This window comes from Haemaphysalis longicornis, unplaced genomic scaffold (genome assembly GCF_048455015.1).
Source record: "Haemaphysalis longicornis isolate Haplotype H1 unplaced genomic scaffold, Haemaphysalis longicornis Haplotype H1 scaffold_2, whole genome shotgun sequence".
NCBI lineage: Eukaryota > Metazoa > Arthropoda > Arachnida > Ixodida > Ixodidae > Haemaphysalis > Haemaphysalis longicornis.
This window is the reverse complement of record NW_027526295.1, coordinates 217,827,515-217,852,953: the sequence shown is the minus strand read 5'-3', so window position 1 is coordinate 217,852,953 and position 25,439 is coordinate 217,827,515. Positions and strand designations below refer to the sequence as shown.

Genomic DNA, 25,439 nt, shown 5'->3' with positions numbered 1-25,439 from the left:
GTTAAATGTACCACTAAGTAAAGCATTTGTTAGTGTAGCATGTCCAGTTCTGAACCTGTCATTTCTGCAAGCATAATTGTTTGTGCCAAGCTTATTGTGTGTTATCAGAGCACACTTTTCATGAAAACCAATCGCATTCATGCTGTCGATGTTACAACATAACGAGCACGTCAAAGTGCCTGCCTGTGTGTTATTGGCATGCCAAAGAGTATTGAGAGCGCATCGAGAGCACTGCATTTAATGAGTCAGCATCTGCTCTCCCACAGTTTTTCTAACTTGTTCTGCGGAGTGCTAGTTACTGTGTGAATGCGTTTAGTTTGCGTGGCAGCCTTTCTAAAACATCTAGAGATGATTTTTGTATGGAATAAAAGCATGCATGTATGCTCAGAAAGCAAAGGTAGTGTTCCTTTTGCATCCCTCTGGTAACCGTTGCTGGTGAGGAATGCCCCTGGACCTGGATGAGGTTACAGTTTTGATCCGCCATTCCTGAGGAGTGGGTTTCCCAAATGACAAGGGTCGGGGAATATGAGCTGCACCAAATTGTGGTGGTCTACTTTTGGCTGCTTGGTGGAAATGCCTTTCCCAAAGCAGACGACAAGGACAAGTACGGTCCCGACGGCTGCGTTGGACAGCGACAATTATGGTGGTTTACATCTAGCTTCGTGGCCAGTCTCCTGCACCAGCAAAGATGGCGGAAACTATGACGATCTTTTCGTGTGGACAACTAAGCGATATTGCAAGTAGGTGTTAGATTCTGATACGAAAAAAATTGGCTCCAATCCACACTGTGAAGGTGGTTGAAAAGCAAAGCTGTGAGCGACACCCACAACAATTGCCCATGCCACGTCACTCGAATTCACAAACGTGGCTGTACGAAGAGTGAAACCAGAGATTCTGCCAGCCGTTACCTGGAATTCGCGGGGCGGCGTCCCGAACGCAGTAGCATCGGCCGCGGCCGGGCTAGAGCGGCGGACGCCGCCGCTGTTTACAACCCGGCCGTGCATCGGAAGAAAGAAAACGGGAAGGGCCGTCTTTCAGCGGAACCTAGCCATCCTGATGTGCTAGCTCGGGGCTGCACCACCACGCAACACAAGCGCAGACACCGAAACAATTCGGCATGTGAGCTTAGTGATTCCCATTTATGCCGATTAAAATTAGATAGTTTAGTAATTGTTTGATAATTGTGAGAAAGCTGAATGAACTTTTATAATCGCTATCAGAACCAGTTGCTCCTTTTGCCTTTTGTAGTACCACTTAAAACACAACCGAATCGGTATTCATCAATTTAGAAAACGGAGTCCCATTTGTGGCAAGCAGTGCGGAGAAGGTAGCGTTTCTCTAGCGGCCAGATGTCTGTATGTGGTCACTACATTTTGTTTTCCTGCCCTGTAAACCATTCCTTAACATATCTTTGCTGTACGACCATATAATTCCTTCGAGTTTGGGTTACCTAGGAGGTGCTGTTGAACAAGTTAAGCCGAGCGAAGGAAGCGAGCAATGGACGTGAAGTCGTACCAAAACAGGCCCAAAACAACCATTGCTAAAGCAGACGACAAAGCTGACAAAATGGGTCCTGCCTATGGGCCCGCCGGGGTGAGCAGGCTCCGGAGTGGGGGAACGCTGGGTAATAGTGCCCATTCGCCACGCCCCCTACACTGTGCTCCGTGAGTGAAAAGCACCCTCCCCATCCCCAGCCACGTTGGGTGTTTCTTGTGGTGCACACCATGATGAAACTGTTGGCTGGTTGAGGTAGAAAGCTTTGCTCTAAAAATTGACAGACGATGTAAAGAAAAATGCGTTGCGATTGTCAGTGGTGCCTGTAGGCGATTTTTAGTTTGCCAGAGACATACAACATAATCTCCCAACAACGTCCCTTTAACAGCTAGCTGCTGGGGGGTATGGGGGGGGCTGTAAAGACAGTGTGACCCTCCCTCTTTTTCTCTGTTTTGCCGAACCTTTTTGCCAATGGAAAAAAAAAAAGGAAGTATACTTTGCCACATGGCATGTACGTTTGATTTCTCCACGTAGCAGGGGCTTTAAAGTAGGCTTTTTGCACAACACTGCAGTCGTGTGAGAAAGCTGAACACACAAAAGGTGGGCATGGAAATGTGTAGGCGACTTTAGCTGCAAAAGTAGAGCATTTGACAGCATGACATGTATCAACATACTTAACTGTGGGTCCCTCATCACTTCTCCAGCCCCAAAAAGTCCCCAACGAGCTCATGATTGGGAATCCACTGGGTTATTATGATTTCAATGAGGATGCATGATGGGACAGAAAAGTTGAAATTGTTGGGATGAAGGTGCTTTTGACTTTATTCATGGAGGCGATCACGTGAAGCCAATGGAAGGGAAAATATTGTGGAGGAGGGCAGTGGGACAACTTTGGTGCACGGTTATGCCATAGTCCCTCATTGGCCAGTCCTCTTGCCGGCATGCACTGCAGCGGAAAGATGGCTGCCAGGGAGCGACTTATCTACGAGGCAGCTTCCTCCAGGCAAGATGGCGCTTCCAAGGTGCCTGGAATCCATGTGTGGGCCCGGTGGACCAGGTGACTTGGCTGCCAGTGTCACTTAAGAGAGATAAACGTTTATTTATCTTAAAGAGAAAGGAGTAAGAGCGAAAGCGGTCAGCCTCCCAAGTCCAGGAGGCCGCGAGCCCGCGCTGATTCCAGTACCCGGTTGACCAGAGCTTGTTGTTGCTCCGGAGCCGAGCTGGTCAGCGCAGACTCCCACGGCTCAGGTGATGGGTTGAGGAGGGGAATAGGGCTGTCGAGGCACGAGTGCACCAAGTGGTAGGTAGTGAGAGGGAGGTTGCAAGTGCGGCAGTCGTGTTGGAAGAGTGATGAAGAAATGTGGGAGAGAACCGTATGGTTAAACTTAAAAAACATTTTATGCACTGGGAAGGTCAGCCTGGTACTAGTGAGCTTGGCTTGCTACTCCAGAACTAATGTGGTCCACTTATGCACCTGACAGTACATCAGGAGGCCTCGGGCTTCACACCTGAAGACAGTCTTTACAAACTGTACTTCTGATTGGGTGATAACATAAATCATAACGCTTTCCATACCAGCAGACCAGTGATAAATGATGCTAGAAACATAATGGAGCAAAAATAATTTTTAAAATATTCATGGAACGATCACTTTATCGATGGGGGGTTGAGATTTTAGGTGGTAGCTTAAAACCGGCTTGGCATTGTGAAACAGGGCTGGGCGGAGATACAAAAAAAAAAAGTAAATCTTTTTAGTAAAATGAATGCGACTGGTGGCTGGCACTCAAGAGTGGGGAGGTGTGCTAGGTTTTTGTTTTTATCCTTTTGGTTTAACCACCACTTCAGGGTCAACAGATGGACATTGAGCCTGGTGCCATTTACAGTTATTCAGTTTGATGAGCGCACTATTGAGCATTGGTGTCGGTTAAAGTACTTGGCCCCATAGACTCTATGCTTGGCCCGCCCACTTTCTGTAACTATTGTGACATGATTAACAAGAGGGTGGGCTTTGCCACACAGCATATTCTGTCTATGGATGGCCACCCAAAAAATGTTGCAGGTGCTGAGACATTACACCTTTTGCTGTAAATATGGTAATGAGATTTTTAGGCACGTCGGGGTGTTCCGAACATACCGTAAAATTATTTCACTGTAGCAATACAAATAGATTTGGCAACCATATGTCTATGCAGGAATAGATGCCCAAAAGTATCGCTTTGATACTGTTGTAACAATGTTGTATTGCAATGCTGTCCAACCATATTTCACAGCCAGTTGAGCTTCACGAAGACAAATATGGGAATATTCCCATGGGCCTTGCTGGAGTATTTTGGTCCTTTCTGCAGTTTAGTAGGCTTCACTACTTTCCCTTGAACCCACAAAAGACAATTAGTACTCCCAACAGATGGCACATAGCCATTGGATTATTGGTAGAGAATGAATAAAAGCACTGTGCTAGTAATGCTTGCTTGCTCAGCAGTCACTCAGCTGATTTTTACATCTTATATTCTCGATGGGTTTTTTAGGGGAAGATCAACCGTCATTTTAATCAACGATCAACTCCGCGGTTTGCTGCTCTGAATTTCCCCTTGATGGCATCCTGCAGCTTTCCTATGGCCAAGCCTTGTCCTTCTCTCTTTGTAGGGGTAACCCACCTTAACCATCCTCCAATTTACTTTCAACATCTGCAAGTTTCGAATCCCCCTGATACAGGCGAGAAGGTGGGAGTTCCAAGGAGCTTTGTATTTCGTTGCTGCTCTGCATGTCCACCTCAACAGCTCTCCTGTTAATTACCTCCAGTCATTGAAACTCCTGTCTAAGGAATTTCACAACTGGGGTAGTGCAGGGTGTACAGAGCTGTCTTGTATATGCTTACATAAACATGCACATATGCATCTAAGAGGCTATAAAGCTCCAAAAAGGCGCTCTGTATCAACCTTGTAAACACAGGCATATTATGCCATCCTTGAATTCCACTAATAGAGACGGACATCTGCGATAGAGTGTAAACATTGCATTGCGACCAGTTGCCTTAGTCGTACAAAGAAAGGCCTTGTTCAAAGACTTGCCAATCAGTTAGGTCAGATCGTACTATACCTGGGTGCACATTTGCTAAAAACAGCCAATGTAAGGGATGGAAATGTTTTGGTGTTTTGACTGTGCAACATAATTGAAGGCGGGCCAGTTGGTACATAACTGAGTTGTAAAGCAGTGAGGGAAATGAGACTACAAAAAGGGTACACAGACAGGGCGCTGGCTGAGCGTACGACTGTGCACTCTGCCTAAAGGGAGCTACTAATCAAACCTAAATTCCCATTTTGAGATATAATGCACACTTCCACTGCTCTTGGTTATGAAGTCGGGAAGCGACATTTATGCACACGCACATCCCCTGCCTAGAAGACCAAGGCATTGCCACTACACCACGAGGCGTAACAGCATACCTCTTGTAGCAGAGATTTGAAAACCTTCACCTTGCCTTAGGTGGCGACGTTAGTGCCACCCAGTTTTTGATGCCTGAAGCCTTGCATTGGGAAGACCACAGCCAAATTTTCATTTGTATGAGAGCTGGGACAGAATGAAAAGAGCATAAAAAAACCAAGACGGCGGGTGGGGTGGCTTTACAATACTGCTGGGACTACAATTATGCTAGAAGTAGTGTCAGTGTTGCCACCGAAATGCTGTGGATTCTGCATTTGCACACGCTGCACCAATCTCGGTGAAGGAAGTCATTGTACTAGATTGATTTCACTGATAATGGAACAGTCGACGCATACAACAAAAAATGTATAAACACAAGCAACGGCGTGAAACGCCCGAAAATCCTCATTGGTACATTACTGCCCAGGCCACAGCTTTGCTTGAAAAGCACTTCTGTACTGATGTGCAGCAGCCCCGACATTTTTCTAATGGGTTTGAAAGGGCCTTGAAGACAAAACGAAACTTTGTTCAGTCAGAAAGAACTAGCCTTTGGCAACTCAGTCAGCTCCACTCCCACCATGAGAAAGGCTTTTCAACAACAAAAAAAAGAAATGCAGTACAATCCCGTTGATACATTCTTGATTCACACGATTTCCCGGTTACTGCGCTCTCAATTGTGAACACTAAAAATTCCCCATAGCAAGTTTCTTACCAGACAGTACGTTTTCCCGGATTGTACGTTTCTCCCTCACAGTTTTTTGAAAACATATCAACGAGATTCCACTGTATTAAAAAAATTTCAAATTTCGCCTTAGCGACAATGTGGACAGGAGTGGTCATATGGGCCAGCACTAAAAACAGTTATCAGTGCATTAACTGCATGTTAACATTCAAGTGATATAACGGACCTAGAGGCCCCACTACAACAGCCCAGTCACGTTTTCTGGCAGTGGCGTAGGCCAGCAGCTGCCAATCGCTGAAACAAGATTCTGACGTCGCAGAGAAGTCACCGCAAAATGGCTGGGGAGTGCCACTGCTTCTTATGCTTTCTTTCATATCTCGATTATTTGCTTGCAGTTTGCAATATAGTGGTGTCGTTATCAGGACAGAAGGGTATCTTTAATGAACCGAACTTGTACTTTATCTTCATGGCACCCTTCAACAAATTTGCACGACCATTTGAGAGGACGACAACAGTTGCAGGGAAGACAACTTCGGTTATTTATTCAGAAGCTCAAGATCTTCGGTTCAAAAACGTATTCCACGCCTCAAAGCTTTTCAAAGCTTGTGGCGGGCACCAGTGTACTGTTTGCAGCACATACGCCACATTGGGGAACGCAGAAGCTTACAATGACAAGGTGAGTGTAAAATTTGTGTGATCGCGTACAAGGAAGGAAAACATCCTTGCAGTTACAGCAGCCAAACGCAAAAAGGAACTAGAAAAATAAAGGAAAAAAATTTGAAAACGAGAAAGAGTATACAAATATTAGCAGCAGGAGTTCTGAAATCATTTGACAGACGTGTGTGCAGTTCATGAAATGGCTGGGATGTCCAAGTAAACGGCTTGGTCTTGTTGCACGAAAGGCAATAAAGTAAAAAAAGCACTGCTGGCACCACTCAACGAGGAATACTTGGCAGGGTTGCTTGAAGGGCCTGGGGAATTTTCCAGCGGCCGAAAAAGAGCGACACTGGAAATGACACAGGGGTGTAATAAAGTCGACTTTGTTCTAACTCAACTGTTGAAACAGTCTCGATGGGGCAAATTTGCAATTTCAAACTGCTACGACAAAGCAAAAGAAAGAATAATCTGCACTTTTTACCAAAAAAACGAGAAGTGCTGGCGGTTCTAACCGTAATCGTACATTCATTGGTGGCACACTAAGTACTTTCTGCTGCGCAATGAATATTTTTATATTTATAATGGTGTGCATTCTGACATAATGAACGCTGATTCTCTTGGCAGGTATCAAATTTGCATCCCCAGATTTGGGGCGTTTGTAAACGTAGGACAAGCGGCAAAGAACGTGGTCAGTCAATCACCACGCAGGATCTTTTGACGTCCACGCTGTCGTCACTGTCATCTGCCAGTTTGCGTTTGAGGCCGGTTCTGCCATTTTCACACTCCTCGATGTCACTGTGCTCAATGACAAGCAAATCATCCTCGTCGCCATCCTCGTAAAGGCCGTCCTTGCCATTGTCCTGTTCCTTGTGGTTGCTATCTGCCATGTTGGTGTCAGGTTCTGGCTGAGACATGTCACCTGTGATCTCAAACGCTGCAACATCCGTTTTACTCTCGTCGTGAATGACGTTGATGGTAACCTGAAAATTCTGCAAGAAGTCGTCACACCGCAGCCGTGAGCCGTTCAGCACACCCAAGTTGGCCAAATGCGTTGCCCGGTTGCTGTCCGTTTCACCTTCTTCGCTTGAAATGAGGATGGTCCCTTTCCCATCATCCAGCTCTACATCTGGGGCGGCCATACGTATCTGCTCCTTCAGCACCTTGTCCTCAAAGACGCCGAGCGTCATGAGCTTTACATTAAGACTGACGTAGAGCTCTGCCTTTGAGGAGCACGTGTAGCATTTCGGGCTCGGCCCAACGATATGGGCGGGAATGATGAGCTTCTTGGTCGGTGAGGGTTGCTTGTTGAGGAACACCTGCCTGCAGCTGGACCTGCACTCTTCCAGCTTTCCCTTCAGCATCTTGAGCGCCTGGAGTACGATGAGACCCGCGATGATGGCGTTAGTCGTCGCTATGGCAGGGATGATGTTTCCCGCCATCGCCTTGACGTTGAACTTGCTGGTCTGAGGAATGCCGAAACAGTGAGCGCGCAAGTTGGCACAGGCGGTCACAAAGTTCATGCACTCCTCGTTGTCTTTGTCCCAAACCAGGTGGTCGCCGTCGCCTAGTGCCAGCGCCCGTTCCTTCAGCTTCGCCACGGAGGCGCCAAATATCAGGCGGCACTGATCCGGTGTCCACAGCCGCTGGTCCGCCATGCCGGAGTTCGCCTTGTCAGCGACCTCGGCACTGCTGCCGGGTGCCGCGTCGGGAAGGTTCTCCCACCGAAGGGGCGTTGGGGGCTTTCGGCGGGACCACAGCTTTTCCATCCGCAGCAGGTACCGTATGTCGTCACCGAAAAGCTTGTTGAAAAGCTTTTCGGTGTCGTAGCCGCAGTTTGTGGCCCACAGCCGCGTCGAAACGCGGCAAACGTTGCCCGTGGCGTCCGTGCCTTGTTTGAGCATTTGGTCCAGGCTCACCTCTCCTCTCAGCTCTGGGTCTGTCGAGTCCGGCGATACATCTTCGTCCGGGTCTGCCTCGCCGAAGAGCTGGTTGAAGAGGTGCTTCGCCCACACGATGCAATGAATTGGCTCGGACGGAGTGTTTCGGATAGTGCACCCCGGGTAGGTCTTCTCCGCTGGCTGTGGCTGGCACTCGTAGCATTCGGTGACCCCCTTGAAGATAGGCGTCACTTGACCCAAGTAGCCGGCGCTGCCGCTTTCAATCAGCGGCACCTTCGCTGCCAGGCACATGCGGTTGACATGGCTGCGCGCACTGCGGTTGTCGAGGGCGTTCATGACGATTGCGAACCGTTTGAAGAAGTCGAGCCCATAGTCCGGCTTCACAATGCTGTCGTGGTACGCTTTGATCTTGACGTGTGGGTCAAGCCTTTCGGCGCTCGCCTTGGCGACCAGAGCTTTTGGCCTTCCGACGTGCACCTTCTGGAACAAAAACTGCCGGTTCAGGTTGCTCACGTCAATGGTGTCCAGGTCAATCACTTCAATGTCCGAGAAACCAGAAAGTACCAAGTTCTTCAGCAACTCGCACCCGATACCGCCGGCACCAACAACCAAGATTTTCGAATTTTTGACGTCTCCGGAGCAATGCACCAAGCCGGTGTCCGCCATCTTGTAAATTTCGCGCGGAGCGTCGTGAATGGGAATGGGAATGAGCGGGTGTCATGCTCGCTCATTAATTATTTTTATAACAAATTTTTATTACTTTGTAAGTAAAAAAATGTATTAAACTTATGTCACGTTTTAATATTTTTTGCTTTTTGGTATGCTACGAAAGTGATCTTTAGCTACTAAATGGCTGACACTATCTGTGTTCTGTTGTGTAACATGGCGACGGTGGCATTTGTGTGATCGTGTGGTTTGTCCGGATACCTGTTCAGCTGAACATCTTTTACCTGAGTTTGCGTTACGTGTTTTATTACAAGACAACCTACCTCTACATGTCCTACGAACGTAATCGCTTCTTAATCTTCATCGTGCATTGAATTTTTGTGTGCTTTTTTTGCTTCTGTGCGCCGACCCGAGGAAACCGTTAGTATTCCGATGTTGCAGACCCTAAACTCCACTGGCATTTTGTGTCCTCCCTGGCATCCGCAGATGTTCACAAGACAATCGTGTGCGCTTTCGGGAGACCACAGGGGCCTTTACCCTTTGGCGCTGCCTCCGTCGTGGTCGTGGGTGATTTGCGGTTAAGGCTCCGGCTTGAACACCGAACGCGGACGTTTGTTTTCGGGAGCCCTGTTTGAGGCGAATGTGGCGTGCTTTAAAAAGCATCGTGCAGAATTGTGAAATACGATTTTTTTTACAGTATCTCGTAAAAAAAAGTGAGTAGATAGGTTGTTCAACGCCACCGTCGTGGCAACGCATTTATCGTAGGCATGGAGACCGTAAGTGCATTTCCTGTCATTTCGCTCGACAGGAAACTACCGCGGTCAATTTGTAACGCTACTTTTGCAAGCTCTGGTTCCATTTTTAGTTTTTATGCAATGATGGGCGACGAATCGAAGCATTTATTCGTCGACAATAGCTACGCCCGTTGTCCACCTTGAGGAATTTTGGTTTCCGCAGCTACAAACATTTCGCCTACTCCTTCGCGCTAGACACTTTTGATGCTTCGGCGTGATTGTATTTGCTCTCATTTTCATGAGTGTTCTCTGCCCGAGTGGCGCACATACGCCAGACTCGGAATCGTCGCTGCGCTAGCTAATTTAACATTTTAATGTTTTCGCATTCTCTGATTAGATGCCTTGTCTGGAAAGTTCAGCTTCGTGGGTTGATGAATGTACTGCAGACGTAGCAAACATGTTTTGGGGAGCTTTGTTAAAGTTTAAATGTAGTTACAAATTAATCAGCTTGTAAACGCTTGTTCAGCTGTAGTGCTCATTGTTGTTACAATAAATGCCACTTGGCCAAGATTACCAACGTAAGGCCTCCGGGCCAAAAGCACTAACACAACTTTCTTTTCTGCCGGGGCAGCAAACTCCCAACGAGAACAGTTTTCAGACTGTGCGTGTTGGAAATGCAGAACGAATGCGTTGAAGTAATGCCACAGCTCTTGACACTTGCCTGAAGCATACTGAAAAACGTATTTTTAATAGCCAAGGCATTGTGCTGCTGATCTCAAGGAGGCGGGTTCGATTGTGACAGTTTTTCTGGCAGAGGTGAAAAAAATTTCTGTGTTGTGTGGGGATTTCAGGGCCTGTTAAAGATCCCCAGGTGGCTAAAATTAGTCTTGAGCTGCAGCACGCCTTAAAGTGCAGGTGTATTTTTGACACATGAAATATATAATTCTTTAAACATGTTTTTCCACCCTTCCGGTGCAAGTGACACTAATAATTGGTTTCAGCACCTAAAACGAGGCATGTCAGATAGGTACAGGGGGAATTAAAAGAAATGCGAACAACGGAGCACACAGCCTCCGACGCATGCCGCACCGTCTGGCTGCACTGTCAGTAAACTTCGCGCATGCGTAGTTCTTTAAGAGCGTTTGAGAGTGTGGCCTACTGTTAGGGTAAATGCTTGATAAAGAAGCGACGCCGGTAATTTATTTTCAGGCGCCTTTCTATGCTCTGTCGCCACTGAACATCCTGTTATCTACTGAATTCGGGAGCCAAGCGCGCAGCAGCTAGGCTGATTGCAGCTAGCACGATGCCGTTCAACGATCATCCCGCTCAGTGGCGACGCAGCCTGAAAAGGCACCTCAAAATAAACGACCGGGGTCGCTTCTTGATCAAGCATTTCTCATAAATGTAGGCCACAATCTCACACGCTCTCGAAGAAGTGCGCATGCGCGCAGTTTACTGACTTTGCAGCCAGACGGTGCAGCATGCGTCGGAGGCTGTGTGCTCCGTTGTTCGTATTTCTTTTAATCCCCCCTGTACGCTGTAATGTATGAGAAGTGCGGCCAATGTGGGAATGTCAAGCTGCTGCCTTGCACTGGGTTGCAAAGCAGTGCTATGCACCTGCATCATGCCTTCACTCTAGAATGCAAAAAGCACAAAAGTTTCCCCTTGACCTCATTTTGGGTTCAAGGTGAGACCGCGAGGTAAACCATACGATTATTTGCTAAAAGCCCAGTCAACTCTGTGGTGGATAGTCCTCGTTCCTGCATCTCAAATGTCATTGGTGTTACAATGATACTGTGTTTTACAATGTCACTTCCTAGTTGTGACTCATGCCAGATGTGCATGCACAAAATAGCAGCTTTATGTTCTAGGCAGCTCGTTATACTGATTATTTTTTTCTGCTTCAGCTGTTCTAATAGTTTGCGTGAAATGTCACCACCATCAGCGACCATGTTAACAGCACATATTTACTGCCACTTCCTTCTGCTTTTTTTTTTTTTTTTTGCTAGGCCACTACGGGAGAAGCAGTTTAACTGCTGTTTGCAAGAACTAATTGGGATAGCTGCTATCTGCAAAAACTACTGTTTGTGATGTAGTCAAACTCCAGTCCAAAGGGATTGTTCAAATGGGGCAACAGTTTTTCTCGTCATTGTGGTTTTCTTTACTCAAAGGAATATTTGAGTTGTTGAACCAAATTATTTTGTGCGCAACATGGGAAAATTAGTCAAGGTAAAAGTGTAATAGCCTTGTGCCGCTTTATTGCTCAGGGAAACAGATAAAGCATGACCTTTTTCTCCGACAGCCGCCCTGATGTGAACCTTTATTCAATTGGGTCATGCAACGTTCAATTACAGAACGCCACACAGCCTGCCTGTACATAGATGTTCAGCTTGTGCCTCTCGAAAACACTAATAGTACAGCACATTTACAGTTACGAAAAAATGGGAGTGGTGCGTAAACGTTTAAATTTGCTTGCAGCTGGTGCTGGATGACATTTTCCCTCCAACCCCAAACTACAAAAGGAACGGGGAACTATTGCTTATTTCCCCCCTGTGCCCCCCTATGTATGTAATTGTGTTCTAAGAGAGGGTTGGTAAGCATTTGTGAGCACAAAACTGTTATTACTCAACCGTCCGTCTGATCAGCACCATGTTTTTGGGTGATCCGACATTCTGACTGTTACCATGTTTCTGTTCCACCAGGTTCACCGACTGCAACTCCAGGAAAGAAGCTTTGTGCCAACTTGACTTGAAACTGTGAATATGCAACAGTGAAAAAATTCTTCGACTGGGAACTTTTTGTGCTTTGTTCATGTTCACTCTTTGTTTTTTGTTTTTTTGTGACCTCCTATTGATGTTCTTCTGTTGACATATCTGTACCACTGAGTTTATTGCCTTTTTGCTGGTCAACTTATCTCATGTAGCCGGCTTTTATGTGCTCATGTCATATTATTTTTGTAGCAGCACTGATTATTTGTGACGAGCCCCAGTCCTTGATAATAGCCTTGGTACCTTAAAACGAGCAGCGAAGTAGATGTGCTGCTGCAAAATATTGTTAGCAACCGGTGTTCTTCAAGCAACATAAATAACGTCTGTTTATGAGTTTAATGCTTTGAAATGCATGTTTGCTGCAATTTGATGCTGGAATTTAGGGCACATTCAAGTTTTGATAGAGCTGTGATGTGCAGTAGGAGTTGTATTTGTCGAGTTTACAGATTAGTGCATAGTCATGGACAAATGAAACGGGATCGCGAAAATATAATCCGGAACACATAAATAGCGCGATTTCTTTCCATGCAGGCCAAATTGACGTGTGTATTAACGGCAGTAACAAAGTTGGGGAAAGCGGCTTTCCAAATATACCAATTGGGTGTGCCATTATTGCACCTTCACAAACAGTATTTTTCAGTTGTGCATGTTCTGGTTCATGTTCCCGTATTTGCATTTCATTTGACCATGACTGTACACTTTCATATTGCTGAAATGCATTAGCCGCTGGTGCCTGAAATCATCTTACCGCACTCCCTCCCGCCTCTCTGTGGATTTAAGCACTGCTACTCAGTTCAAGAGTCACAGATGCCCAGCCTAGAATCGATAACTTACAGCGCCTTTTCATTGCTGTTTGCACGCAAAGATCTATCTCGAGCCCAGTAGACACATAACGTACCACTGTTGCCCTACGGGGCACACCACATGCACACTTTTCTTAAGACACGAGAGACAACCACTGCACACCTTTGGTAGGGTGCAGTGGTATTAGCGAAAGTCTGCCTACTAAGAATATGCACTTTGCAGTGTCTGTACATATTGAAACCAGAAGCTTGTCACGGCTGTACTGAGAACAAACGTACTCTAATGCTCAAATGAAATGGAATTGCAAAATCCAGTGTTCAGCAGGGTGAACACGTTTTACTTATGTTGCCGGCGCAGTTTGCAAGTTCAAAGCAGATTGACGAGTGGCTAAAAGCAATTCTTTTTTGTTACATTGAGAAGTGCCCAGGAAACTTAATGCCGGCTGTGTGTTTAGCGCTAAGTACACCACAATAGAAGGCATTGTATGTAGAGCACGTCTCAAAAAAATATTTCTCATGTTTGTGGAGCATTTCAAGTGGTCAATCATATAGTGGAAATTTTCTTTCTTTGTATAAGGAGATTGTTGTGTGTGTAATGATCAACAGTTTTTTTTTTTTTTTTTTGCAACATTGCAAAGTAGTATCAACAGGTAGTTCACAGACTTTGTTTTTACCTAAAGAAACCTTGCATATCCTTCTGTGCTTTGATTTCTGCACTTACTGGATGCAATTAGATGCAGTTGTGTGTGAAACGTGTTTTCGTCATGCACGCTTTGACTTGCTTTGCTACTAATGTGCTGTAGTGTTGGAGTAACAGAGGTGGAATTAACTTGGGCTATAACCCCCTTGTAGCAGGAAATGTGCGACTTTGTAGCTTGCATTTCTTGAGAAGACTGCTATAAATTGACTAGGCAGAAAGAAAGCAGTAATTCCGCTGTATTTTTTAAGTGGCACTAGAGAAAAGTTGGGAAGCATTTGAAAAATTACAGAAAATGTATGCAGCACGTATTGTCAATCGCAATTGGGGATTAATTTATTTTGTGCATTGATGGGTTTAAAACTCCTAAATAGTCTATGTGTTTAAGTTAATGTTGCTCTTTAGGTCTAACTGAACAGATCTCATCTTAGTGCCTGGTACATGAGGTTTGGCTGAGAGGGGGAGCAGTATATTGAACACATCGTAAGGTAGAGGTGGTTCATCCGGTGTAGCATTATGCCAGCCAGACAGTACACACTATAGTGTGGAATGATTGGTGGGGTGTGTCTGCATGTTCAAACATAGTGCTAAAATGAAGAGAAAAAAAAAAAGGAATGAAAGAAAAGGTAGCGAGTTTTGTGCAGTGTGCTGACAATTTAACGGAGGTATCAAAATCAAACCAAAATTTAACGATTGAATTTTGAAATAGTGGAAAAAGATAAATTGTGGAACACAAATTGAAGGTTTTGTCTTAAAAATTAAATTAATGTTAGCGAAATTAAAGCCGAAGGATTTCAGTTGCAAGATAGAGCATTAAGATTAAAATACAGTGCCCTATGTTTTTCTGTTACTCAGCCAGCATTGTTTTGGCACTCCTACTTCCATGCAATTGTATCGCGAATGTTTTCTGTGTGCCAGTTGTAGTTCAAGAGGCATGCCGCAGTGTGGCCATTGTATATTGTATTTGGAACTACTCTTCTCCCGGTGAAATGTCTCCTCGCTTTTAGAACAAAAGCTGTGTTGGATGTCAGAAGGACCAGTACAACATGACACTGCTAGGTCTCTAAATCAAATATTTCGTTGTGGGCAAGGAGGGACCAGTGGAAACCTTTAATTAGCACATGTGAAGATGCAAACAAGTAACTGCACGTGAAGTAGCATACCAGGAAGTGACGTTACCTGCGATGTCGTGCAATGCTGGTGGATGGGCTTTGCTGAACTCGTAATGTCAAGCTTCCTCTTGCGTCTTCCCGCTCAAACACGGTGGTTCTCTCCGTTCTCTCCCCCGTGGCAGAGGCCATGGGGCTGGAGGTGCTCTCCCTGGACGCGGCGTACGACTCGGTGATGAACAGCCAGGGCCGGGCGGTGTACACCTGCCGCATGTGCAACAAGGCCTTCCAGAACTACAGCAACCTCAAGCGGCACGTCAAGCTGCACGACCCTGTGCAGGAGTACTTCCCCTGCTCGCTGTGCCAGCGCAAGTACGGCCGTAAGGACACCCTCAAGGGTCACATGAAGCAGGCCCACGGGGTGGTGTCGCGATGGTGACCACCACCGCACCGGGGGTCGCACGGAGCAGGCCTGCGAGGGTGACGGTGTCGCGCCCGTGACACCACCTTGCAAGGTTTTTCCGTCTTCTTAGAAGAAGAAAAACTGTCGGCAGGGCGCTGTGCCTTCGGTGAGCGTGGAGTACTGTGGCGCCTGGGGGTTGCCGTGTGTTCTGTGCTGTAGCCACGGGTCGAGGAGAAACTGCTGTCCAAGGATTGCAAATTCTGCTGTGCCATGCTCCTAGTGCACAGTGGTGTGCGTGTGTGTGTGTAGGGTGTGCATGTTTGTGTCTGCTTTATGTAGTCTAAAAGTGTCACGCATTGTTGAGATGTTGTTATGCTCGCATTTTCTATTGCTCTGTGGTGAAGTATGGGTGAGAGTACAATGCTTCTATTTGTGCATGTTAACCTGCTTTGAAGTCTTTTTTTAATTTTATCATTTGTAATTTATCATTAGTGATGTATATGGCCATTTTTTATTTACTCTACCTAGAAGGCTTGGCTGTACAAATGAAAGCCAATTGACGATAAGTCTCGCTCCTTTCTGTCAGTGGAGATTAAGAAAACTTAAAAGGATTCTTTAGTGGAGATAAAACTGAACTTATGAAGGAACAGCTTGAAGCATTCATCTCTTTTTCTATTTTTTTTTCACCAATTTATTCACTTTCTGTTTTACTTCCAGTCCGTGACCACTTTTACATGCTTTATCACTGTTAGAGATGATGTTTTGTTTAGGTTGACCACAACTGTGAACACTTCTCCTGAGCACATAGTTAAGACGCAAATTTACATGCTTTAGAGTACACCTCACACAAATGTGCTATGTGGTGTAGTGTGGGAAAGTATAAATAGGCTACTTTACCTGGTTAGCAAACTAGAACATGAGAATCCAAGCCACAATGCATTTCTCAGTGTCACGAGAACGGTTCCGAGTGTTTGGTCTGCTCACTGAAAGGTTTTAAGATTGCGCTGAGAGGGAATTTAACCAACTACACTTCAATGGTCGAGTAAAACATACAACACCCATTGCACTGGCTGCTGCAAGCTTGGGTAGGAAAGAGCACGAAGCAAGAATTATTGAGGAGGCGCAACAGGGCCTGCTCCGGCGGCGCGATAAAGTCAGGGCACCGGGCACGGCACTGACGCGCCCTCTGTCGCGAGGCGCCAAAGGGAAAAGGCGCGCTGGTTCAAGGTCAGTCTGTGCATAGCCGGCTGCCGTCGTGGGCGGACGACGCCGGCGAATCCCTCGCGCGACTGGACTTTAAAGGAGCCATGAAGAGAAAACACAAGTTTGGTTCATTCAAAAGATTGTCTCGTTAGAATCATACGGACACCACTTTTAACGTAAACTTCGCTCAAATAAGCTACATAATTAAGAAAAACGGGAATGGTCCTGCGACCCACCAGCTCATTTCCCGCAACAGAACCTGTGATGTCACATGGGCTAAGCTCTGCGATTGGCGGAGGATGGCAGAAGCAGACGCAAATTAGGTAGAGCTTACAAACTAGACGAACGAGCGATTTGGGCTTAAATTTAGGGCACATTCTTTACAAAGCAATAAGAATGATGGGACAAACAGTGGAAGTTACGAAAGCACATGTAAACATAGAAGTACTGATGCGTTCTGCTGTTCGTACTGCGCACAGCATGCTTTGGTTTAGCTGCACAGCACTACGGGGCTTGGGGTTGTCGCAGACGACACTGGCCGATTGACGCAAGCAACGGTGTCTTACGTGACCCCATTTGTCGAGCGAGCACTGTTTCAGGGAACGAATATTTTCTCCCAGAACAAAAACAAGCCAGGTTTAAATGCGGGCAAAAACAAACCAAACGCTTGCCACGGTATGGTGGCGCCATCTAGGTTACGGAACGTAAAAAAACGCGGGAACAAACCAACACCGCTGTACAGGGTGGAGACAATTTTTGAACGGTCCCGTGCCGCCGCAATTGGGCCAACGGGCTCAACGCGTTATTCTTTTCGTTTCCCACGAGACCTAGCAACGCGAAACAGACAATATCATTCAAACTTCTTCAGTAAACCGCGTTGCGGCGATAATTTTAGCGCGGTTTTGACACAATGACTTGCTTCGGCGGCGAGCGAGCAACCGAACATGGCGGCGCCAGCGTTACGTGTCTCTACCCTGTACGGCGGATGCATGAATGAAGGTACTCTAGGCTGCAGAGCGGTCGGTTCCTGTGATGTCACTTGGGGCCACGAAAACGCACGATTGAGCGGGAAAATCAAAATTTTAACCTAAATTGTTTAATTTCTCAGTGAATAAAGCACCGTTTGTATCCGGACAAGTGCTGGGGGCACTATAAAACACGAAATCTTTCGAATAAAACCAACTTGCATTTTCTCTTCATGGCTCCTTTAATTGGAGTCGGTTTGCGGCAGAAGAAATCCTCGCGTTTCAAACATCGTTGTCGTTAGAGGAAAAGGCTTTGATTTTTTTAGAATGCGAAACCTACAACAACAACAACAAAAAAAAACATGGTTGAGAATCTAGGTGGGGTTAGTTCCAGTAAATGATGGTTCTTATCCTCTATGCCATTAGGTCATACTTAGACTGTCCTAACTTTGTCGCCCTGCCCGTGCAAAATGAAAAGCGCGCGCTAATCTGAGAAACCCACCAGAGGCGAGAGCGGCAAGAAAGAATCACTCGTGGCGGCAAGGCGGCGTCGGAAGACGTCGTCTGCTCCGGCGTTTCTTCTAGTGCTTCGTTTCGAACGCGGTACAGCTTGTAATTAGGGCAGTGTTTACTAATAACTGTTGCTAAAATGTCAGGCACTTCTATTTATGTATTTTACTGAAAGAAATCTGGAAATTTTCACTACATATTCGATATTACAATTTTTGTGCTACGCGTCTGTAGAATATGTAAACTATGGTGATGATGATGATTATTATTAAAGGCCTCCCTTTTGAATCGGAGTGACGGCATGCGCCATCTAGCCTATCTTGGTTATTTAAATTTAGTTAACCGTCAACTCGGATTTTTTTTTTTTTAATTCTGCCCTGCCGCAACCCCTGGCTGGGATGACACTTTATCGACTTCCCTGCTTTTTTTCCACCAATACTCCAGCCGCTGCTTAGTAATACCTACTGCTGACCAGTTAATGCTTCCATCAACTGCGAAGCCCAGTGCCTCAGGAAGTAGGACTTTCCCCCCAATTCTGGCCGGCTGAATCTTCTGGCATTCTATTACTATGTGGTCGATTGTTTCTTTATCCCTGCCACATCCCACATGTCTCACCCTGGGACGAATATTTGCTTATGTAAGTTTGAGTTCTCAAGCAGCCAGCCCGCGCCTCAAAGAGCAACGCACTACCTTTATTGTTGTCATAAAAGTTCTCTTTCCGGATCTCTAGTTTGCTTGCTTTATAGATTCCCAGTGATCTCTTCTTTTCCATCCTCTCTGTCCACATGAGCATCTCTGTTTCCTTCACTTGCTTTTTGACTGCCCCCAATTGTTTATTCGCCGCGGTCAAGTTATATTTAGTCACCAGCTTTCGCGTCCTCTTCCGCCATTGGGTGTCTACACTTTTAAAATACAGATACCGGTGCACTCTGGATGCTCAGTTCTTCTCATCTAAATATCTAAGCCGCTCCTCAAAACGTATTTTACTTTGTGTTTCCCTCGCCTCAAATGAAGCCCAACCCATATCGCCTTGTACCGCCTTATTTGTAGTCTTACTGTGAGCTGCCAGTGTTAATCTGCCGACTGCCTTTTGGTTAACCTCCAGTCCCACCAGGATATCTGACTTTAAGCATAATACGGCATTAGAGAACGTGAGCGCCGGCACCATTACCCCTTTCCAGATGCCTCGCACCACCTCGTACTTATTGTATCCCCAAAGTGCTCTATGTTTCATTACTGCTGCGTTTCGTCTCCCTTTCAGTTTGAGGTGTTCTTCATGGACATTCAGGTAGCCTTTTCCTTCATTAAGCCAGATCTCCAAGTATTTGTACTTATTTACTAATGGTATGGCTTCCTGTTGAATTCTTATTGGTGCTGTATGAGCTTCCTCGTTGAACACCATGACTCCAGATTTGTGTGGGTTATAATGTAGGCCTAGGTACGTTGCCTCATCACCACAAATGTCGGCCAATTTTTGAAGGTCTTTCGCATTATCTGCCAGCAACACTATATCGTCCGCGTACATCAATCCCGGAATCCGTTGCTCCACCAACTCTCCATTGCTTCGGTACGACAAGTGAAAGCCTAATACACTCTCCTCCAATCGTCTTTCCATTCCTCTAATGTAAAGTGTGAACAGCAATGGCGAAAGGGGGCACCCCTGTTTTAAACCTCTTTGAATGTACACGAGCTCTGTGCCTGTACGCCCTTCCCATGTAATATGCGCCTTGTTATCCTCATATATTGACCTCAGCAGCCCTGCAAATTCTGACCCAATCCCCTCTTCTTCCAGTATATGCCACAACAATCCCCTGTCTACGTTGTCATAGGCTCCCTTTATGTCCAGAAACAGTAGCCATGTTGGTCTGCCCTGAGCTGCCGAAATTTCGGTGGTCTGGGTTAATACGAAAATATTGTCTTCTAAGCGCTGACCCGGCCGAAATCAATTTTGCAGTTCCCCCAAAATACCGTTACTTTCCACCCACTTCAACAACTTGGATTTGATGGCTTGTATAGCTAATCTACAGAGCACTGACGCACCATCTGTTGTGATGCTCCACAAGCTGCATTTCCTCGTCGCCAGACAGTGACATTAACGCGCCGCCCGCCCACGCTGTTCCAGTCCAGCGGATTCCCCTCCTCAAATACTTCTTTCTCCGCAGGAAAGAGACTATCCCTGGTATTCTGAGTCCTTCATTCATTTGAGCCTCCAGTGAAGGAGACCCTTGAAATCGATTTACCCACACATAAGCATTGTTGAATCCTCCTCTGAGCCGAGTGGAGGGAGCAAATGGTGGAGTGGAGGAGGGACCCAGAATACGGCCCTATGTCTTCACGGGCTTGCCAATCCACTCATGGCTGCTGACTTGGTTTGTCCCTTAATGAAGGACTTGCCTGGTCTCATAATCAAGAAGGGAAGTTCCTTGGGAAACCATTTCGGTATAGGCAATTGAGCAGAAACCTTTAGAGGGATGCTTTTTGTGGCACTTGTCAGTTTCGCTTGGAGGGAAGGTTCTCCAGGGTAGAAGGCGATATTGGTGAGAGGCAAATGCATACGTCACACTGGCCTGCAAGAAGGCCTGTATGCCCTTGCAATCAAGACAGCAGGCTCCGTCAGTGGTGCAGGGGTGTCTAACCGTAATTATGTACGCAAAGGCAAGGCATGAAGACACACATGGCCCCACATTGAATATTAGTAGTCTTGTTCTTCTCTTGTCAGTGTCATATGCCCGTAAAAATTGATGCGTCTGTCAGAAGAGGAGGTATGCTTTCAGCAGAGGGGAAAATTAACACTGCAGTCGGTGGGTTAGAGGCGAGTCTTTCTTGGGCTACCTAAATGCAAAGATTTTGGTCTGTCTGTCTGTCACTTGATTCAAACACTCGCCGCACAGCCAAAAAAATGGCCGCGTATATTGCTTCTTTGCTGCTAATGAAATGCTGCCATAACTTATACACGTCCATATTATTGAGCTCAGAAGAAACCTGAGGCCTATTTGAGGCAAGATAGAAGTACGTAACGGAGAGTACCAGTGCTCTTTTGACTCAGAATACACGTTGGATCGATATTTACGATAGAGAATAAAAAGCAAAGAAAAAGACTGGTTAAAAATGGGGTTGTAGATAGGTGAGGTAACGGCAAACTCAAAAACAAAATTAGAGCCGTTCCACTCAATGTGAAATCTGTCGGAAGTGCAGAGCAGTGATTCGCCATAATGGGCTGTAGTGCCATTATCCGCTCACTGCCGCCCTGTCTGACTCCTCTCTTAGTGAATGGAACGGAGGTTTTTCCAATGCAATTCAAATTTTCTGCCTTTGCAGTGCTCGCGCGCCCCCTGCCTGAAACTGCGCCAGCGGGAGTTTTGTTCTTTTTGTGCCTGCTTTTCCTCCCACATGTGCCGGTGTTGCACTGCCACATTTTTTTCGCCTAATAACCAACAACCAATCCAACCAACCTACCGAGCGTTGCCATCTAAATGAACGCGGGCGCTGCTGGTTAATTACTTATATTTTTCCTCAAATGTACCTGCAGTTTTCTTTGTGCTAAACAACGGGGAGATGTATGACAAGTGCCAGCAGTTCACGAGTTTTGAACGGCTATGACTATATGAACCGCTTGGTTTTCAAAGCGTTTGTGGGATGCCGCTACGACGGGACTCCGCTACGACGGTACGCCGTAGGGCTCTACTTGGGTCCAGCGAGTGAGCTATGTCAACAAGGCGAGCCCCTAAAGTGCTCTGCACTTAAAGATGTTGGCTCAAACTGTTGGCGCATTAAACCCTACAATCAATCAATCAACACTAATGAATGAAATGTGTCTGGGGTGGCAGATAGCAGATGCAAGGATAATGCCTGTATGTTACCAGGAGTGCATTAAAAATAGCTGCCGTGTAGGTGTCAATAAAAACAAAAGGTAGAAAATAGATGTTCGCTGTCCCAAAAAAGAAAATTGGGTTGTGTTGAACAAACCCCTCTTGCATTCGTCATGGGAGTAGTAAGAGGGTAGAGAAAGAGCATGAGGGTTGTGAAAGGGAAAGATAAGAGGGACCTATGAGGCATGAGCGTCGGACGACTATCGTCTTTCGATGACATCTGCAGCGAAGTCAGCAGACGCGGCCAATTTTTTGTGGATCTGTTGTGTAACTTGGCCTTTTTGTTCTCATCAGTGAGTACAATTAAAAGGAGGCAGTGGAAGTTTGGTCATCATGAAATGTTTCAGTGTGCGTCACTGCTTGATGAGATGTTTGGGCACGTGCAACTGTAGCCTGTGAAAAAACTGTTTGCTTAATCAGCCTGCACAATACTTTCTACAAGGTGCGTGCATATCTTGTCACAGTACGCATCGTAAGCTACCATGAGGAAGAAAAAAATTAGAAAACTTGGGGGAGCACGGCAGTGAGTAAGTGGGCTACAGGAGGGAAAGGAACACTTTTACTGGGGGGAAGGCTCTGCAGCCAACACTAATGAATCGCTTTTCTGATGGAGGCGAAAAGCAAAAACGCCCGTGTGTACGAGATTTCGGCGCACGTTAAAGATCCCCAGGTGGTCAAAATTAATCCGGAGTCCTCCACTACGGCGCGCCTCATCGCCTGCGTCGCGTCGGCGCATTAAACCCTACAATCAATCAATCAACACTAATGAATGAAATGTGTCTGGGGTGGCAGATAGCAGATGCAAGGATAATGCCTGTATGTTACCGGGAGTGCATTAAAAATAGCTGCCGTGTAGCTGTCTACTCTGTGATGCATGAAAAGGGTCATCACTTTTAAAAGTGGCACGGAGAATGGCAAGGATTCCACGGAAAAGGATTGACAAACTTTGCAGCATAATTTTAAGTTCTGGGCTGTGAGCTGGAAAAGGATATTCTGCTGGGATGTCCCTGAGGGGACAACCTCACAACGACGCTAATTTTTTAGAACGTATTCAAAAAAGAGCTCGTGCCCCCTTCCCCCTTTTTTTTTCACACTGTAGATTATCTAAAGGGTACAAGGTATGGCAGAAATCTTACTAACAGCATCCTTTAGAAAGACAAGTTTGGTAATTTCAAGTTAGTGCAGTTTGTGTTTATTCAGTTTGTACAGGCGCGGCTACTGTTAGATGTAACGTGGAGCACATGGCTGATTTACGCGGAGCACTATGATGGGCACTTGGGAATCTTGTGGCACATGTACAATCAGTGCCAGAGGCGAAGATGGCTGCACATCGTCTGCTACGGTTCCTTCCACTTTGCCGCATGCGCTCTTGTAGAAAGTACTGCAGCCATGGTGTTCTATTAAAGTATGTTTACTGAGTTATCGAATCACACATGCAAGATGCACTGAAAAATTTTAAATGTTTTGTAATTTATCATAATAAATCTGAGGTATGGATTTACTAAATCAACATTGTTTGTAGTATGATATTTTCTTTGCAAGGATATAAATGCTGAACACGAACCTCTGTAACAAAAATGACCCTCCGGAAGTGGAAGGTGTGTTTAAAATGTTCTGTGTGCAGCAATGCAGGCTTTGATAACTCAATTGGAATATGTTTTGTTGTAGCACCGTGGCTAGATTGTTTGCATACTTTATCCGCTTGCGGAAAAGTGGGAGTAACTGTAGCAGACGATGCGCAACTATCTCCGCCGATTCTGCATCTGCCACGAGATTCCCGTGCCACCCGTCTCCGTGTTACTGCTAACAGTGGCCTCGCCTGTACTATCAAGATACATTGAAATACGAACAACGGTGCACATGGTTTTTAGTATGTGCTTCACATTTGAAAAGAGGGATCATGCCGTAAGTAAGAATAAGTTACCAGTAACTTATAAGTTACTGCGCAGTAAAAATAAGTTACCAGATTGCTTTCCCAACTTTACTCCTGCTGGGCATACACGACTCGTCGCCAGGGTGCACAGCAAGCACTGAAAACCACGAAATGAGTTGTTCGTGTTTCAATGTATCTTTATGTAGTACATCTGTGAAAAGCTGTCGCTCACCCAGAGTTTCGTAACTTGTCCTGATACACACGTGTGACCATTTGTGTGTAGCCGTGAAGATAACTGTTTGGAAGGGAGGAAAAAAATTACGGTTTCTGGAGACCTTGCAAAATCTTGCCATCCACTGTTTTTGCATCCATTGTAATAACGGAGGCTTTCATCTGCTGTGCATGCAGTGATTTGGAACTAGGTCATAGAAGGTGAAATGAAAATTCCATTTTCACGACATTAGATGCAGGAAACCAAGCAGATATAGAGGAACTCTGTGCTCACCAGTAAGTGAGGACTCATGACGTATAGCCCAGGTGTTGCTTTGGTGCATTAAACCGCAAATTTGAATGTGTTTTGAGCAGCTGTTCCAGAGCATATGTTGTTGCACTGAGTGGTACTTGTTGCAGGATTTAGAAGAAGAATGGCCACAACGGGTCACAAAGAGGTGCTAGGTGGTTCTTGCCCTGAGAATTGTGTGCTGTGGTGTGAGTTGTTTGTATGAGAAAATGGAATTTGCTCGTCCTATTACCGCAATATTTGTGGTAGAACTATTGATTGCACCCACCCTGTGTGCTGCATTTATGTGTGTTCTGGCCAGTAAATGTGTGGTTGAAAGCTGCCATTGTGCTGCCTCTTGGTTTTCAATATAACGCGCAAATTTCGGGCCCTGAAAAAACACTTTTAGGCATCGCCAAATTTGAAATTGTTACTGGTAACATCCGCATAGTTGCAAGAGATCGCAAATGAGAAGTTACACGTTTCAGCTTGAAACCGTTAAATGTGATTGAAAATTTTGCACATATTCTGACATATTTTTATTTTTATGATTTTCCTTTCCTTTTCTCTTTTTCTGCGTAGCGAGCCAGGTGCAATGACTTGGCTGACATTGCTGCCACCTTTAAGTTCATTCTCTCTCTGTGTTCTCAAGCAGTATCAACATGCCCAAATTTTTCAGTGATAGAGGAACACATTTTCACAGACTCTGCCCTTTGGTGTGCTCAACAATGTGAATGGCCCTTGTCATTTTGTTGATGTAATTATTCGCTGTGGTGGCCAAGGTGTGCGTGAAATCCCAGTTGCTCATGCAGGTCTTACTCAGCTCTTTGAAGTGAATTTTCATTCATTGCGTGCGTTTATCCATTGTGTGCTCCCACAGACACCGGGTGATACAATTGACTGTCAGGTGCAAAACTAATATGCTGCATCATGAAACAGTATTTTTGCGTTGAGATAGAAAAAGGAAAAGAAGCTCCATGGCAATCAAAAAATGGTTCTCAATGCAATAGTGGAGGGCTGGACAGTGTGAAAAAAAGTTGTTCCACTGGAAAGACTGCAGGAGCGAGTTGGGAAGACGGTGCCGACACATCCCGACGTTTGTGCTTCCCCCCACATTTTATCAGTTTTCGATTGAACGTACGGTCGCAAAACAGTGTTGGTTGGCTCCATGCAGGCTTTCGTGTTCAAA

General features: G+C 45.8%; 3 protein-coding genes across 6 annotated transcripts in view; 2 read left to right on the top strand and 1 right to left on the bottom strand.

Moving 5' to 3' along the window:
- LOC144169907 (uncharacterized) overlaps nucleotides 1–25,439 on the top strand; it is a 179,404-nt gene that overhangs the window by 147,286 nt on the left and 6,679 nt on the right. The window lies entirely within an intron of this gene.
- Uba2 (Ubiquitin-like activating enzyme 2) lies at nucleotides 6,112–8,841 on the bottom strand. Its single transcript, XM_077699336.1, has one exon. The coding sequence runs from the start codon at nucleotides 8,815–8,817 to the stop codon at nucleotides 6,943–6,945; it is 1,875 nt and encodes a 624-aa protein (XP_077555462.1). The 5' UTR covers nucleotides 8,818–8,841; the 3' UTR covers nucleotides 6,112–6,942.
- Nucleotides 9,031–24,596, top strand: LOC144169910 (myc-associated zinc finger protein-like). Of its 2 annotated transcripts, none has more exons than XM_077699357.1 (3): nucleotides 9,031–9,159; nucleotides 12,254–12,307; nucleotides 15,114–24,596. In XM_077699357.1, the coding sequence occupies exon 3, from the start codon at nucleotides 15,119–15,121 to the stop codon at nucleotides 15,365–15,367; it is 249 nt and encodes an 82-aa protein (XP_077555483.1). In that variant the 5' UTR covers nucleotides 9,031–9,159; nucleotides 12,254–12,307; nucleotides 15,114–15,118; the 3' UTR covers nucleotides 15,368–24,596. The 2 variants fall into 2 exon arrangements, with proteins under 2 accessions (XP_077555483.1, XP_077555484.1); XM_077699358.1 differs by having other exon boundaries at nucleotides 9,037–9,237.

Excerpts from the sequence above, each read along its gene's own strand:
- Uba2 (XM_077699336.1), bottom strand. The coding sequence starts at position 8,817 with ATGGCGGACACCGGCTTGGTGCATTGCTCCGGAGACGTCAAAAATTCG.
- LOC144169910 (XM_077699357.1), top strand. The coding sequence starts at position 15,119 with ATGGGGCTGGAGGTGCTCTCCCTGGACGCGGCGTACGACTCGGTGATG.